At 47.3% G+C, this 16,715-nt stretch overlaps 6 protein-coding genes across 6 annotated transcripts; 2 read left to right on the top strand and 4 right to left on the bottom strand.

The window, feature by feature from the left end:
- Nucleotides 1-375: 375 nt before the first annotated feature.
- Nucleotides 376-2,530, top strand: BDV38DRAFT_296974 (putative transporter; the record flags this gene model as incomplete). The annotated part of the gene is made up of 6 exons (XM_032063048.1): nt 376-841; nt 896-1,224; nt 1,280-2,120; nt 2,187-2,305; nt 2,372-2,455; nt 2,506-2,530. Exons 1-6 carry the CDS (start codon nt 584-586, stop codon nt 2,528-2,530), a joined length of 1,656 nt encoding a protein of 551 aa, XP_031908519.1. The 5' UTR covers nt 376-583.
- A 131-nt stretch (nt 2,531-2,661) lies between these two features.
- On the bottom strand, nt 2,662-3,318 carry BDV38DRAFT_261018 (uncharacterized protein). The gene is made up of 2 exons (XM_032055985.1): nt 3,042-3,318; nt 2,662-2,965 (listed from the first exon to the last, which is right to left on the bottom strand). Exons 1-2 carry the CDS (start codon nt 3,281-3,283, stop codon nt 2,746-2,748), a joined length of 462 nt encoding a protein of 153 aa, XP_031908518.1. The 5' UTR covers nt 3,284-3,318; the 3' UTR covers nt 2,662-2,745.
- Nucleotides 3,319-7,234: 3,916 nt separating this feature from the next.
- On the bottom strand, nt 7,235-9,537 carry BDV38DRAFT_275061 (putative phosphoinositide-specific phospholipase C; the record flags this gene model as incomplete). The annotated part of the gene is made up of 4 exons (XM_032057947.1): nt 7,235-7,400; nt 7,497-8,091; nt 8,156-8,945; nt 9,145-9,537. The coding sequence occupies 4 exons, from the start codon at nt 9,535-9,537 to the stop codon at nt 7,235-7,237; spliced, it is 1,944 nt and encodes a 647-aa protein (XP_031908517.1).
- A 554-nt stretch (nt 9,538-10,091) lies between these two features.
- On the top strand, nt 10,092-11,788 carry BDV38DRAFT_209417 (uncharacterized protein). Its single transcript, XM_032052592.1, has 3 exons — nt 10,092-10,290; nt 10,415-10,821; nt 10,914-11,788. The coding sequence occupies exons 2-3, from the start codon at nt 10,770-10,772 to the stop codon at nt 11,660-11,662; spliced, it is 801 nt and encodes a 266-aa protein (XP_031908516.1). The 5' UTR covers nt 10,092-10,290; nt 10,415-10,769; the 3' UTR covers nt 11,663-11,788.
- A 177-nt stretch (nt 11,789-11,965) lies between these two features.
- On the bottom strand, nt 11,966-12,755 carry BDV38DRAFT_275059 (mitochondrial 54S ribosomal protein mL54; the record flags this gene model as incomplete). The annotated part of the gene is made up of 2 exons (XM_032057946.1): nt 11,966-12,219; nt 12,278-12,755. 2 exons carry the CDS (start codon nt 12,753-12,755, stop codon nt 11,966-11,968), a joined length of 732 nt encoding a protein of 243 aa, XP_031908515.1.
- Nucleotides 12,756-15,051: 2,296 nt separating this feature from the next.
- On the bottom strand, nt 15,052-16,715 carry BDV38DRAFT_209339 (NAD-dependent epimerase/dehydratase family protein). Its single transcript, XM_032052591.1, has one exon. The coding sequence runs from the start codon at nt 16,390-16,392 to the stop codon at nt 15,106-15,108; it is 1,287 nt and encodes a 428-aa protein (XP_031908514.1). The 5' UTR covers nt 16,393-16,715; the 3' UTR covers nt 15,052-15,105.

Below are 16,715 nucleotides of genomic sequence, written 5' to 3'. Positions count from 1 at the left end.
GCAAAACATATGAAGGCCGGCAATTGCTGCTAGCCAACCAGCCCAGATCAAACGCTAGATGACACCCCTGCTTCTTTCCGTTGTCATGACTCGCCCTTCATAACGTCAATGTTGTACCATTTGCGTGATGGTGTCCACAACGTATCCCCTTATGGGTCTTAGATGATTGGTCCAATACAATCAAGAATTGCTTTGGCTTTCTTAACTTACCAAAGCTTTATTAGACAATAGCACTATTAGCTGCTTCGCAGCCATGCCGATGTTCGCCGCGATCTGCAGCATTTTATCACAGCTCCATCGGCAAGAGATATCGAACGGTCTGATAACTTCTTAGACACTGCGTTTACATGTCCTAATTGGCTCTGGATAACTGCCTACGATGCGTGCTCGTCGCGTAGTCTCAACTAGCTTCAGCCTTAAGCACAAAATTGCGATGGCGTGATAGAATCACCACTGCCTCGACTAGCGATAGCTACGAGGCAATATTTATTAATGGCAAATGATGCCCTTGTAGCTTAAACAGCTCATCTATTCCCATCATTGAGTCTGCCGGATAATCGCCGCGTCTAACCATACTGGCAAAATGGCTTCCGACGACTACAAAGAGGCGGCTGCCAATGTTGAGCCGGTAAAAGACGATTCGAAACAAGTCTCAGCAGGGTCCTCTTCCGAGACACTACCTGTCGCTGCGCCCAACCGGGTCAGAGATATAAGTGAGGGCGCTTTTGATACCACCGAAGACCCGAGATATTACAAGCCGATCGACGACTATGAAGGTATACATCGTTGGGACCCAGACTTTGAATGGGAAGAGCAGGAGGAGAAAAAGCTCATAAGAAAGGTATTACCGGGTCGGTCTCATGTTCGGATTAGCTCAGACTGATAACAACGACAGATCGATCTACGAGTCTGTACATTTGCATGTATTACCTTTTTCGCACTACAACTCGACCGAGGCAATATCGTTCAGGCGATGTCTGATAATATGCTGGGCGATCTGGGCATGAACACGAATGACTACAACACCGGCCAAACAATCTTCTACCTCGTTTTCTTGTTTGCGGAACTTCCATCCCAATTGATCTCAAAGAAAATCGGACCAGATCGATGGATTCCGATCCAGATGTTCTGCTGGAGTTTGATTGCCGCCTTCCAGGCTTTCCTTTCGGGAAAAAAGTCATACTATGTCTGCAGGGCGTTGTTGGCTCTTTTTGAGGGTGGATTGTGAGTTTAATTGTGCATCTGAGGTCTCATTTCATAGCCCATTAACACGTGGCAGCATCCCGGATACTATTCTTTTTCTCTCCTTTTGGTACAAGTCTAAGGAGTTACCTATCCGATTGAGTTATTTCTGGGTTTCCTATGAGGGGACATCGATTGTCAGTGCATTCTTAGCATATGGCTTCTTACACGTGCGGAGGCCTGACGGTACCGGTGGCTGGCGGTATTTGTTTGCCTTTGAGGGTCTGATAACAGGAGTCATTGCGATCATTGCAGCGTTCTGGATGCCGGCATCACCTACTCAAACCAAAGGCGGTTTTCGCGGCAAAGATGGCTGGTTCAACGAGCGTGAAGAGAAGATCATGGTCAACCGAGTGCTCCGCGATGATCCGAGCAAGGGAGGCATGCACAACCGACAGGCTGTGACGCTTAAGATGCTTTGGGAGGCCCTTTGCGACTATGACATGTGGCCCATCTACCTGCTAGGATTAACATGGATGATCCCCAATTCACCAGCAACAAACTACATCACCATACAGCTGAAGTCGTTGGGATTCGGTACATTTGAGACGAATCTCTTGACAATCCCAGCTTACGTGATTTTCATTATCAACCTACTTGTATGGACCTGGATCTCAGAGCGGTTTTACCAACGATTGATTCTAGGAGTCGGGTCGATGCTTTGGTGCTTGGTTCTCTTGATCGCGCTTGAGACCCTGCCAGATAATGCTAGCCCTTGGTCTCGGTGGATCATTAATATTCTACTGATCGGAGCACCATATGTGCATGCCATAATTGTCGCCATGACCTCTCGAAACGCCGGCACGGTTCGTACGAGAACAGTTGCCAGTGCGGTTTACAACATGATGGTCCAGACGTCAAGCATTATCTCCAACAATGTGAGTGAACTCTCCCACCTCCAGCCACTCGCACCAGTGGATATATGTTGATCTTTGCTCTTCTAGATATATCGTGAAAATGACAAACCGTACTATCGCACTGGAAACAAGGTCCTCATTGCGTTGACCGTTTGGAGCATTTTCGTGTTCATCGGAGCCAAGTACTACTACATGTGGCGCAACAAGTACGTTATCTACTAAACTCATTGAGATCAATCCGATACGGATACTGACACGCCTGACCTATATAGGAAGAATGCCGAAAAGTGGGATGTCATGTCTAGCGCCGAGAGAGAGGAGTATCTGGCTGCTAACGGGCACCTGGGCAACAAACGGTATGTGGCTTTCTGGCCTCTTTGGCGGTGCCTTCGCTAACTCTTTCCAGACTCGATTTTAGATTCATCCATTAAATATATGAGCAAAGCGAGCTAGATCCAGCTGGACATGGATCAGGGGTGCTAGTTATGATTAAAAAGTCTTTGTGATACCACTTCGTTTATAATTAGAGAATTAGACGGCCAACCGTCAATAGATTCAAATAGAAGAGTCCAAAAATGCATGCCGCTCACATTAGAACCTTAGTCGTATGATATATACACCTTGCACCAACCGTATCCGAACTCTTCTACTCCCCAATCACATACTCACACCCGTCTTCCCCAATCCACACCTCATGCAGCTTTCCAGCCGGTACATCGACCCGGGCCCCAACCCCAAATGTCTCCTTCTTAACCTCCCCATTATTGAATTGAACATTGTCCTCCGGATACGTAATTGTAAGGGTACCCTGTCGAATAAGATGTGTTGTTAAGCCCGCATGTCTATGGGGCGAGTAATATGCATTGCTATACAGCGCACAGAAGTAAGCCCAAGCCTACGCATACCGATACAAGTTCTTAAATAATCAGTAATTTGACTTACCTGCCATCAGACCAGGTAAAGATATGTCGGAAACCCCAGTCTCGGACGAGACGTTCACACTCGCTGCGGGTTCCGATAGGGTAAATTTGTGTTTCTGCCATGATTATTCCTATAGATTGCTGACAAGATGCATAAAGAGCGTCATTCCATTTAGGTGAGCGTTCATAAAAGGTGTTTTGGCTATGGTACGTTGAGTCTCTGGAATGGCGGGAAGACAAACGATGACGTCGTGGGATGCACATCCAGCGTTCTAGAAGATTGCCTGATTCTTTAGAAGGGGGTTGTCACGTGGGTGATGTCCTTTGGTTGTTTTTATTGGACGGATATTCTTTCTAATCGTTGGAAGGGGGGCCATGGACTTATAGTCATCCTCAAGCAAGGTTGGATTATCTAGGAGGGCTGTACATGTAGTCAGTAGGTTAATTCAGGTGGTTGGGTAAACACTCAGTAAAGTCACTGGTCTATGTGGTTATCAATTATTTCATGGTAGTATAAATCCTGCCTGCATGGCCGGGCAATGAACACTGCCAGATCAGGAAGGAGCTACGCGTGACTTGGGAGGTAGATCAAGTCTTCTAGGTTGTGAATTCTCCTCACGCTTTGATCGCCACCATCAGCTGGATATTTCATCAATTGAGCCAAATAATTGCTCTTCTATGATTGCATTAAGTTTTTGCGGATATCCCATACTATCGTACAATTCCTGTTTCCAAAATCTTTCCCAGCTATGTGGCCCATCCCAGATTTAAGGGCTCCTGTCTGAGGAGTAATTGGTGTTTGCCGCCGCTGTCGTCCCTGATCATTCCACGATTTGTTCCACCCCCAAGGAACAACGAAAAGAAAGGACGATTTGACGGTTTTCAAGGGTGTTTTGAAGTGGATGGCGTCTATTATCCTCCTTTTTCCCCTGGAGAAAGAGGTACCAAGGTCCCCCAGTATTGATTAATGTCTTCAAGTGATCTGCTAGGACATCAGTAAAGGTATTCTTCTATATTGCTGGTCGTTAAAGCTTACCGGATGTCGTCAACCAACAGGAGTACCGCAGACATGGCAATTTTTTCCGGGGATCACCCAGGTCTCCTTTCCACATTTCTCACACTCAGGGCAGCGTCTTCCTGGCATCTGGTGCATAGATCAGAAGATGTTCTTGAGGGAAAAATAACTTTGTCATGTGTACTCACTGGCATGTTGAATATGTTACTATCCTGTACTTCGGTTAAGTTCAAAAGAAGGAAGGTGTTCGGTTGGCTCCGAGATGTGAAAGGCCTCTCAAGTTCCCGGAGATTGGGTACGGTCAAAGTTTAAAGAGGAAAGACTAACAAAAGTTCAAGTTTTGGTGCACAGCTTGTTGGATGCTGAGAGCTTAATCTGATTTCTGGGACGCCAGTCTCCCACCCTTATATAGTTCAGCGGCACTCGATGGATCAAAGACCCTCGCTGAGATCCGAAATTTCAGAAGAGCCATCGGGAGATCTCCATATTAGGGTCGATCGATCGATTGATTGACGACATTAGTTACACTCAATGCATCAAGGCAACTTGCATATAGGGATCCCTGCAAAGCCAACATGTCATGTCAGACCCGAACTATTCGGATGTTCCCGTTCATGACAAGCATTGCATTTCAAAGACTGGGGTTATCACGCAGTGTGATCTGCTCACTACATGGAATATACGTGTCCAAGCGCAAAAGCGGGTCCGGATGATGAGAAGAGGGGGGAAGCGCAAAGAGAAAAGCAAAGGAATATCCCTGTGCGGAAAAGAGGAACGTCTTCGGCGTATATTTTGGAAACCGTTTATGCAGCTAACCATGGATACTCAATATTCGGTAAACCGCCCAACTGGGCCATCTGGATCCCTCTTGAACCCTGAAATGTGACTGGTTGCGAGTCATGTTGGAATGGCACGCGATCTATCCCACCGCCATCGCGCGCAATGGACCAAGCACTTGTGTTACCAACAGGTACATGCCACTCATCAACTTTGGAAAGCCAGCGCGAGTCTACCTCACATAGGCCGTACTCGGTCGAAATTAGTCGCTCGTTGTGATGTTGAATTGAGGGGCTTCTGGCCAGCTTGCACTAGGGTGCACCACACACATCACATATCTTATTTCTCTCCTGTTCGAACCCAGTCTACGCTAGAAAATCGCTTATTGGTTTGCCCCATACATGCATCCCTGTCCTCCGTTTAGACTGAGGTGGATAATGCTTGCGGAGAGAAGAATGTGCACCCAGGCCACTTCAGCCCTGGCTTGTGGTCTCTCTCATTGTACTAAAGCTCCCCCATCACAATCTAGCGGTTAGCGTCAAGCCCCACCGCTCCAATGTGTGTTTGCTAACACGCTGACCCCGTGGGACAGTCATGACGTTCGGGGGGAGTCTTTGTCTCTCTTTCTCTCTGTTCGCCTTTAACTTTTAATTTATTTTTTGGTTCGCTATTCCTCTCTCTCTCTCCTTCTTATCATTGCCATTTGCGGCATTGTGGAGATGTATGCGTATGATCTCTATCCTTTCTTCGTCCCCATTTTTAACATGGTGCTTCACAGGATATGCAGTCCCATCAAAATGGACCAATAACAAGATGGCGGCGAGTGGCACCCTTGACAAGTTTCTGCGCAGATCAGTGCCGGCGCTTCGGGTACGGGTGAGTTGATGGATGCTTCAACAATGGAATACACCTTCAAACCCCCTTTTCCCTTTTCCCTTCTTAGGTACAGTCACCTCAGCCACCTGCAGACTGCCGCCTGTCTGGGTTGAGCTGGGTTGCGAAACTGAACTCTATCAGTATCTCGGCCCCACCTCTGAGGTTGCTTGGTGTATTTCTCACATATTGGTTAATGATTAACCCGGAATTGGATACATAGAAAATGGTCCCTTCCCAGGGTTTTTCCCTGTAATGTTTTGGTCATAATCTGCGAGCTGTCCTGGCCTTGCCAGCACTTATTCTCCGATATCTTGCAGGTGGCTGCTTGCTTTCACAAAGAGTTACCAGTTGGTACTACTCTTGGCTCCTGCCATTTTTGCGGTGCCGTTTGTTAACGGTTGGCGACGACTAGGCAATTGCAATACCTGGAGGCATGCATCGGGTTAGTGTGGTCTCCAACGCCAAGGAAGCCACGCTTGAGAGGCAGCTTCTTCCTATCGATATTGATCCAAATTGACAGGTCGAGTTTGAGTAATTTCGGGTGATCATCTATCAAATCAGAATGGGTCCGGCTATTTCCTCTTTCCCTTTCTTGTTACCCCTCCCTTTTTTTTTTTTTTTTTGGTGTGTGTGTGTGTGTGTGTGTAGGTGTCAATTTCTTGCGTAATTTTTTTTTTGTTTATCTTCTCAAGTTTCTTCCTCCTTGCTTTCGACCCCTTATCTCCGTCCGTAACACGAGAACGGCTAAATCTGAGAACACAGCATATTAATTGTTACGTCATGTGGATTTGTTCTGAGGTGGAAACGGTATCCTGACACCGATACATGTCCAAAGGCCCAGGTTTCGTTCTTCAAGTGGGGATACCCCGTCCATTTCCATCCCAGTACTGCGTTCGAGCCTATGGAGATCCATCACGCATGACCTATCCGTAGATACATAACCTAAATTTAAATTGGCAGCTGTTTATCGTGATTTGGAATATACCCTGTCTCCAGTACTGCGGTTTACCTTGGAACCTTGAAGGTGGACGTGGCCGCACTTTCCAATTTAGACTATTCACCCTCGTTCTACTCCGTACAAACCGGTGTTAACCAAATCTGTAGTCGTATGTTAAATCAAACAACCGAGTCATGTTCGCGCCAAAAACTAGAATTTAAATGAGTCTATGAAGTGTAGTGCTGGATTGAAATCATTAACCCAAAATGACCAGTTTGGTGGCTGGCTGAGTAGCCAGGGAGGGACGATTGAACTTCTTGGGGGAAATGTGTATTATTTTGATGTGACCCAGCTGGAATGACAACTGAGATCCATGATAAACCGATAAAAAGATGCACAAACGTACGAAATCACCGAGTTAAGAAATCAGCTGCATATGCGTTGGCATTCTGTCCGGCTTATCTGTATTGTCGACTTTCAACCACCTTTTCTTTTTCCATCCAGGTTGCCCCTGGCCTTTTGCTTCTTCGGTGTCTCCTTTCAATTTTGTTTTATTTATTTTTTATATTTTTGCCACTCAGGTGGCTTCAGAACGTCGAACACAAACAAATTAGGTGATCCGTTTGATGATACGAACCAGCAGGACGCCATCGGTTTTTGCTCCTGAACAGTCGTACAGGTGGACCAGGCGGTAGCCTTCTTGGAGGCGGTCTAATTTAATACAAGCCCAGGCGGCCGTCGAGTCTCGTCCGAATTCATCGTCTTTAATTTTGAATCTGTGGGATTGTTAGTTTCATTCGTACCTTGGTTGAAGGCTTAGGATCGTCGCTTGAGGGATCGGAAGGCAACTGCCGCCGAGAAGAAACACATACCGGACAAAAGATAACTCTTCAACTAGCCCAGTTAAAGTTGGAAACTGGACCATTTGGCCTTCAAAGTCTGGACTGGCTCCCGAAGCACTCTTTATCGTTTGTTTGTAGTTCTCGGTCTCTGACTCACCCTCGTCTTCCGCGTGAGGCGAAGTAGTGTCCTCAGGCGTCTCGACATGCAAGTCGCAGACTACGTAGGGGTGAAAATGCTTCTCGTTGGTGTGTCCTGAAGGCAAGGGGATGTTCTGGCCTGCGAGAAACTCTATCGAAAGGTCTAGCTGGCGACGCACGATGGTAGAGGCTGCATCGGAGCTCAGATATCCTTGCGGTTTGAGTACCCAACCTTGCTCGTTGGCGAACATGGCGCTGTTAAGCATCATTCCTTTATCGAGGTTCTGCCAGTTCAACGCCACCACCTGCGCGCCTCGGCGCCAAAAGAAGCTGGGGTCGAGATTCGAGGAATTCACCCGCAGACCGTATGGGTAAATCCGCATGAAATGTTTGCGGTTGTGTTCAAACAGGGCTTCGGGATCTTTCGCATGCGCTGCTCGGGCCGCACTTTCTGATAGTGAAAACACGTGTCCGGGTACTTTGGCCTCTGTTACACATGCAGTTAAGACACGTTCTCCTTAGGTTCGGGTAAATTCAATTAGAGGAATTACCTGGTTGTTCAAAGTGACTGAAGTGGAACCCTTTAGTAAATATTGCCAGTCTGCTGAGAGCTTCTAAGATCTTTGACGGTTTCTTTGGCGGTGCATCCGATGGCTTGTTGTCAGTGCTACTCGAGTCGCCTTGATTGGCGTGCTGCTTGAGTGCCTCAAGCTCATCGCCATTGCCTTCTGGTGTCTCCTTATTCTTATCTTCGCTCGTCGCTGCCACGTATTTCACTTTAATCAGGATCTTTCGTTTTAGATCCTCCGGTGCAGGCAGTGGATCAGTCGCCTCCTTCTCAGGTGTGACTTCCACCAGCATACCTTTCCAGGACTCCTCCATGATCTCCACCATTGCCTGCTGTTGTTCCAGAGATGCATGCACTTCCAGGCTAACAATCACCGGTAGGTCACTTGTAACAAAAGCACTATCCCGGATAGCATAGCACACATCTCGAAATGTAGTGTCTTTTGTAAGCGTGTGACCATGAAGCACCTTGGGCTCTGGAACTGGCAGGACCTCAGTCGCAGGATCCACCGGGGCACTGCTGTCGAGAGGCACGTCCTCAGGAGACGACTTGCGGCTTAGGAGACCCCCCAGTTTTGTTGATACGGATCCCAAGCGTGAGTGTCGTTTAGCCATTCTCTTGAGTCTTTCCCTTTTTGACCCGTCCTTTACCTTCCTCTCGGAGCCTGAATCGCTACTACTACTACTGCTTGTGTCATCAGCAGATGGGCTTTCGGAGCTTCGCTCACCATCCCATACGTCGATCTCGACACATCTACATCCCTTTAGAAGGACCTAAAATGCTATTAGTTATTGTCACTTAGACATGAGTGTCTGGGTTAGAGTTTGACGCCGGTGTCTGATGCACAGGGCAGGGAAGTGCATGGTTACACTTTATTGAAGGAACCATCCAATACTCCGTGGACCAGAATGCGCCTCGATAGTAGGGGGTTTTCAGGTAAATCCACTATGGAATACCAGGGGAAATGCGTACATTTGTATAAGCACTCGCGTCTGAATCGCTGTACAATTGATTCCCAGTCAAGTAAGTGTTATGGCTCGAAGAGATGAAATAGTCACTAATGGGTGCTGAATAGTTCTGCTGCTTGACAGGCCCCATTGCCGAAGAGGCTGGACTAGCCATATACTCTCGAAGCGCTGATAAGGAAGCGAGGGGGTCAACAGCCCCATTGTTACTGTCGTCGCTAGGAGTCTCATGTTGGATGTCCCGGAGGAAATCGACCCCAGGCAAGGCTTTGAGTGAGCTGTAAATCACCTCCAGGTGAGACGCAACAAAGGGTGCAAAGTCCGATGAGCTCTTCGAGTCTAGGCACTTCGACGAGTCATTGAGCGTAATTTGATCAGTACGATCGGCGAGGTTGTCCATTTTCCCTCAATTAAGTCGATTGGTTAGGCAAGGACAGCAGCACATTAGACACGAGCCTTAGAGGCAGCGCAATTGCTGATAATGGAGTACAAATGACGTAGATGTCTTCTTTTCCCCTTTTCTTTTCTTTTGTTTCCTTGTCGCGGGTGTACGAGAGGATCGCCACGCCGTGTTACCGCCAAGTCGGGAGAACGATGGAAAGATATAATGCTATGCGGTGTACCCTTGGGAGTAGACAAAGTCGAAGGACTGAAATTTAAAACAAAAAAAGGAGGGTATGGGGAAAGGAGAGAGAGAAGGACGAAACATGTATATATCAAACGGGATGGACAGAAACGAGACAAAGACGGAAAGAACAAGTGTTGAGTTGGCGGATTTCTGACCATTGCTTTTCTGGTCCACTCCACTTGGGCTGTTTTGGGTTTTGTTCGCTGATCAGCCGATGCGCAATCCCCCCATGACGATCTGATCTGATATCCAATCTGGAACCAAGGCTATGCTGCCTCCCCTTCAGCCTTCTGGAAAGCATAGTAAGGCGGACTGTTGCCTAGAGACCGCCATTTCTCGTAGTGTGGGACAGCCACGACAACAACTCAAGTCAAGATGCGGATGAACGTGACATATCATATTATCATATGGAAGGGAGAGGGGGGAGTAAAGGGAGTCAACTGTTCTTTTGGTTGTGTGGGTTTAGATTTTAGATCGAAAGTCCTCGTGGTGTTGAACTAAATCACTTTCCTCTTTCGACAAAAAGTCAGATGAGTCACTTGATTTCCATTCTCATTTCCCCCCTCCAGATCGATCAACAACAACAGCCTTAGATGGCAGCCTAAGGTGTCGTGGGATCTAACCAACCCAAGTATCTATTGTTAAATAGTATTAGTGACGAGATACATGGACAAGATACTACACATGACCAACCATACCCAATTCAATAGAGAGATACGAGGATGACCACTTAATGCACCATTCGACTCCACTACAATCAGTTTATTCGCCAATGTTTGCTGGGTGCGCCAATAGGAGGCCGGACTTGTATACAACGAACTTGAAATATCCCAAGATGAGAGACAGGGTCCATCTTCACGATAAAGCTCCCAACAAGGTCGGCTCCAAAAAGTTAAAGTTATATAAGCACAATGCAAGACAGCCCCTCCCTCCACTAGAATAGAGATTTTCCCCTCCATCTTTACAGCAACTCTGCCTGCGCTGCATCTTGACCAGAACTAATCATGGCCACCGACACTCCCATTCACTTTTTTGATATTACTTCAACCCTTCCCGGTATGTCCGTCGTCCTTGACCGTATTCTCGATGGCAAGGAGCTATGTTCGTCGTCCGTAAAGGCTGACTACTGACTAACACGCTGTCCCCAGGGCCGGCAAAGGCATGGTCCGTTAATACCTTCAAGACCCGCATGGTCTTGAACTTTAAGGGCATTCCTTACACACAATCTTACATTTCCTATCCGGATATTGCTCCTTTACTTTCCCATTACGACGTTATCCCTCACGCCTCAGGGGCTCAATATACCCTCCCCGCCATTCTGCACAAGCCCTCCATCGATTCGAACGCCCACGGTGCGATGCAGGACTCCCTCGCCATCGCCACGCATATGGACCAGACCTTTCCCTCGCCACCTCTATTCCCCTCCGGCGATGCCAGTTATGCGCTCACGCTCGCGATGATCAAGCTCCTCGGTAACGTCACCGAGAAAGGCGAAGCCATTTTGATTCCTAAAGTCGCCGATCTGCTTGACCCCAGAGGCCAAGAGTACTTTGTCAGGACTCGGTCTGTGATGTTCGGAAAGCATCTGCCGGATGTATATCCCAAGGAAGAGAGCGAGGTACAGGAGATAATCAAGGCAGCGAGGGAAGAAATGGAGCCTGTGGCGCGAGTGTTAAGAGGCCGGCCTGGGAAAAAGGGGCCTTTCCTCGAGGGTGAGAATCCAGGATATGCGGATATTCTGATCGTCTCTTTCTTGGCTTGGGTCGAGAAGACCCATAACACGCTTTTCCAGGAGCTGGTGAGTATCGGGGAGGGCGAAGTGAAGGCACTCTTTGAAGCTTGTTTGCCATGGGTGGAAGGTCAAGGTGAGATTAAGGATTGGGATATCCCTAAATAGCCTGGATAGGGTTCAGCAGCAGTTAGATGGGAATTCCCGTTTCCTGAATTCAGGCATGCGCAAGTTGGTTAATCGCAGTGTTTAGTATATAACAATAGAGCAACCCCACAGATAGAACAGCAAACTTCATTCAGCGCCTTGCCTGGGAATTATAAGGATGAGTACAAATTTCCATAAAATACATCTGAAATATCCCGAGCGGGCCTTTCTACATGAAAATCAGTCAACACAATTGTACATGGAGAGTCCTGTTAAAACACCATAGAATGGGACAAACCGGCACCAAGCCAAGGCTCCCTTAAATCACAGGCCGCGGAGGAAGTTAGCCTCTCTAATGGCCTTCCTCCGCGCCTCTCTCGCGCTCTTCGTGATCTCGGAGCGTTTATCCAGACTCTCAGCGGCCTCGACCAGAAGATTATCAGTTGCTTGGCCGCCGCGGTTGTACGATGCAGGAGTGATATCAGTAGCGTGGTGGTGAACAGGAATCTTAGGAGGAAGGGTTGCAGCGCGAGCAGCCATCTTCTTCTCATAGCGCTTGCGTTGCTTCTTGTTCAGAGCTGGAAAAAGCACAGTTAGCATTGCCCAAGGGCTACTAATAGAGCAAAATAAACATACTGCTCGGATCCACTCCGCCCTCGGATTTCGATTGCTTCTTAGCATCATCTAACAACGACCACAGCCACTCTGGGTATTCAGAGTCTTCCAAGGCGACGATATCAGGCTTATTCTTGAAGTAGTTGAGGCCGTTTAGCTTCGTTCCAGCGGGACAGGAGCTGGGTGGACGTTCCACAGCAGGCTTTGTGGGCTTCTTAGAAGACACGTCAACATTTACTTCTTCCGGTGTGCTGAATGGTTGGGACACGCCAGGAGTCGCTGATGAAACTGCCGACGGGATCGTGATGTCCGCTGCTACAGGCTGGCGGGGAGTAGGGGGAGGCGGCGTAGCGGATACTGTAGGCTTGCCATCACTGTAGCTCCGGAGCTGGCTTCGGTGAATTGGAAGCTGGCGTGCACATGACGAGGCAGAGAAAGTAACCGTGTGTTGCGGTTGCAGCCGAGAAAGGAGGCTGGTTCGGCAGCGCTGGCAGATCATTATTGCGTTTTCTGGGAAGATATTCGAATTAAGAAGGACAGCACAGAATCAATTGGCCTTTCTACCTCCTTGTTGCGTCCAGAAACCCGCTGAAACAGCCCTGTGATGATAATAAAATGTAACTACCTGGCACGGAGCAAGCTACAGAAAACTGCGGGATGAATTTGATGCCAAGCCGGAGGTCACAGTCACATGACCATGCATACTGGGCAATGGTCTTTAGAAGCATCCCGGCAGTTACATTAGCTTATTCATAGTGTATATGAAAAAAGAGCTGTCGTTCATAAGAAGATCGATTCGGCATATGTAGTTAGTGTTCACATTTTAGATCATGGACATATAGGGAATTTGCAGAATCATTGGCTGTTGTCACGTGATATAAAACATCGGGATGTGTCCAACTAGACGTGAAAGATACAAGACGCATTCAGACATCAGTATTGTTAAACGAGGAACTACTAGTAGCTCGATCATATTCAGTGTATCTTCAGTCTTTCTACATACATCATTGTTGTTGTCGGTGGGGAGTGGAAAGCTAGGTCAAGCATAGCAGTACTACTGTTATTAGATTTGTTTTGCAGTACATTATGGATCCTTAACTAGCACCTAGTAAGTCACAACGAAGTCGCTTGGTGACCTATAGTAAGAATACCATTTGGCTATTTAAAAGTGCACATTAGTACACTATGCTTTTGTAGGCTCTTTGAAGTTCACCTGGTTTTTCAGGTCTTCTTTGCCATGCTTGTCTACGGTACATACATTTTACACAATCACTCCTTCAACGCACATAACATGGTATGTATCTAATATACCAGAGGATACTATTAGAATAACTTGAAACAACATACTACAGTACCTTCATTGCGAAATGTTGGGGATCTCATGGAATGACTACTAAATTGAACCAGTGAACATGTTCAGGTTGGCAAAATCGTCAAACCACTGACACCAATTTAGATATGCCCTGAGACGTCTGTTACCATCCAAGCGCCACCTATGATTGAAATGCCTTAAAAATGAAGAGAATAGCGGGTGATAGGAACCATACTTGCATCCTATTTTCTTACGGTATATAGGTTTCTAAAAACGTATGGTATATATAATACATGGTCCGATGATGATAGGCCCTCTGGGCAGGATAAGAATTCTCAAGCATTAAAGATATAATGATAATATAGCGAATAGGGCTCGAACACACTATCAGATCAGACCCAAAAAATTAGATAGCCATGCAAGACTAATACATGTTAGACTTTTCCTTATCTTCTAGATCCTCGCTAACTGTCTAGGAATCAACCAACTGCCGGCGATACGCATTGTCGGCTCGTCGGATTCTCTTCGCATCGGGCAGCAGTGACACATGGGGTCGAGTCCGGGCCGGTATAAACCCAGTGCGGTGTATTTCAATACGGCCCGTTAGGCTAGAGGAGAAGAAGAAGAAGAAGAGGAAGACGCAATTAGCGGTTGTGATGCCGATCTCTACCCTTATTCAGAGTTTCTTGCTTCGGGTAAGCCCCAAGAGTGAGACGATGCGGGCCTCATTTCGTGAACCCTGTCGATCTGCCCTGCCAACAAATTCGAAATTCTTTTGTACTGTGGTGATTGGTTTTCTCTGTTGCATGTGGAGGAATTAATCCTGGTTGGAATGTCAGTATTGCATTGTGATCTGCGGTGGAGGGGTTGGAAATAAATGATCTGAATGGCATGACTAAGCTGACCGGGGACACAAGTTCACGAAAACATTTAATTGTGCACTCTCCCTTCCCCCGAAGGTACAGAACGCAGGTAACGAGGCTCCTTCTTTGCTCATTTGGTTCCTGACATGCCTAGAAAGCATAGCACTCAGAATGATTATAGGTACTACTATGCCAATGCACTTGTGGTTCGATATAGGCTCTGATTAGAACTACCGCTTCGGAATCAGGCAATTGTGAAACATGAAAAGATTCTTTTGATTGGCAATTAACTATTATAAAAGACACAGGTGTTCTCTGCTCCTCATATCAGTCTTCAACATCTTCACAACATAATGTCAGAGAATATACTTATGCTACACTGATATTAGATACAGGCTGCATTGTGAATGCCTTATAAAGAAGTTCCCTTCTATCATGCAAAAGCCCAGAAGAACCAACGTTACCGGAATGTTCTCAAAGTGGAAAGAAAGAGGCATTATCAAGGGATGAAATGGGGGGAAAGAACAAGAAAGACGAAAAGTACACCGCTAAGCGCCACCCTATGACAGCAAGAGTGAGATTAGAAAGGAAAAAAGTAAAAGACAAAAAAAGAAAGAAAAAAAGAGGAAAGGAAAGGAAGAAAGAAAGCAATGAGGTGAAAGGAGATCAACGGCCTAAGAGGAAAGTCCGCTGACAGCTAGGAAATTGCACAGACTGGCACAGGCATCGGTCAGTGTCTTCTCTGTCTTCCACTGCAGCTCCTCCTGTGATCTGGTGGCCACAGCAACGCAGGAACCGACATCGCCCGCGCGGCGGTCAGCAGCCCTTCTTGGGATTTCCTTGGAAGACACACTCTCCATAGTATTCACCACCTCCATTACGGAATGACCTGTACCGGTTCCGAGGTTGAATGTGCGGAAGTTTTCCTTGAGCTTCCCTTCGTTGGCAGCACTGAGAGCTGCGATATGTCCCCGAGCCAGATCGGTGACGTGGATGAAGTCACGAACAGCTGTGCCATCTTCCGTGTCCCAGTCGGTTCCAAACATCTGCAGCTCCTTGTACTGTCCAGTCATGACCTTGACGACAACTGGAAGAAGGTTGGTAGGTATTTGCTTGGGATCTTCACCGAGAAGGCCAGACTCATCGCACCCAACTGGGTTGAAGTATCGTAGAGCCACGATTGTCCACTCTGGATCGGAGGCAGCGAGGTCTGATAAGATGGCTTCGCAGATCCATTTCGTGCGTCCATAGGGGTTGGTGATGCCTGTGCATCCAGGCTCCATGAGCTTCTTGGAGCCGTCACGGTCTTCGAAGATCTCATCCTTGTGAACACAAAGCTCTTCTTTGAGGGGAAGACCGGAGGTTGCCAGAGTTCCGTATACGGTGGCGGACGATGAGAAGACGAAGGTTTTGATACCAAACTCACCCAACGTCGTGGCAAAGTCGATGAGACCGCTGACATTGTTTGCGTAGTACTTCAAAGGATTCCTGATACTTTCCTCAACCGCCTTGTGGGCAGCAAAGTGGATGACGCCGGAGATCTTGGTCTTTGGTGTACCCCATCTGGACTGGATTTGATATTGCTCAAGAAGTTTGCGAAGAGCAACACTGTCGCGGTAATCATGGGCATGCAGATGCATCTCGGGCATTTTAGTTCCTTGTTGCTCATGGTGCTTTGAAGCCAGGAGTTTGATGCGATCGAAGACGTTCTGGAAAGCATTGCTAAGGTTGTCGATGACGATTACGTTATAATTGGCCTTGAGTAGCTCCAATGTTGTGTGACTTCCAATGAAACCGAGCCCGCCGGTGACGAGGATGTATTGATCCAGGGGGAAGTTGCGCAGCAACTCTTCAAGATTTCCATCGAACAAGACGGATGACTGCGTCGCTGGTGTATCGACGCATTCTGGAGAATAAAGCTCCACGGGAGTACTTGCGTCAGACTGTCGGGGACTCTCCATTATTGGATGGTTTTATGAAACGACGAAGTGCAATGAAAGTTGAATGAAAGAAGAGAAGCAAACAGACAGTGTTCGAGCAAACACAAAGCAACTACCGGAGTAAACGAGAGGGGGATTGAGTGTTGCTCAGGGAGAAACAACGAGTGTGAGTTGACTTCCGAACCGAATAGGCAAGGAAAGAAAGGAAAGCACAAATTTTATACTTCCTTGAATGGAAGAAGAGACACTGCCACTGGTTCCGATGTAACCGCCGATTCCAGCTAAGGTCAGGCAAAGGATATGGTGACGGGGCTTTTTTCTTGTCTTTCTTGCTTTCTTTTTTT

This window comes from Aspergillus pseudotamarii (genome assembly GCF_009193445.1).
Source record: "Aspergillus pseudotamarii strain CBS 117625 unplaced genomic scaffold BDV38scaffold_82, whole genome shotgun sequence".
Classification (NCBI taxonomy): Eukaryota; Fungi; Ascomycota; class Eurotiomycetes; order Eurotiales; family Aspergillaceae; genus Aspergillus; species Aspergillus pseudotamarii.
The sequence above is the reverse complement of the archived record's forward strand: the minus strand, read 5'-3'. Positions and strand labels throughout refer to the sequence as shown.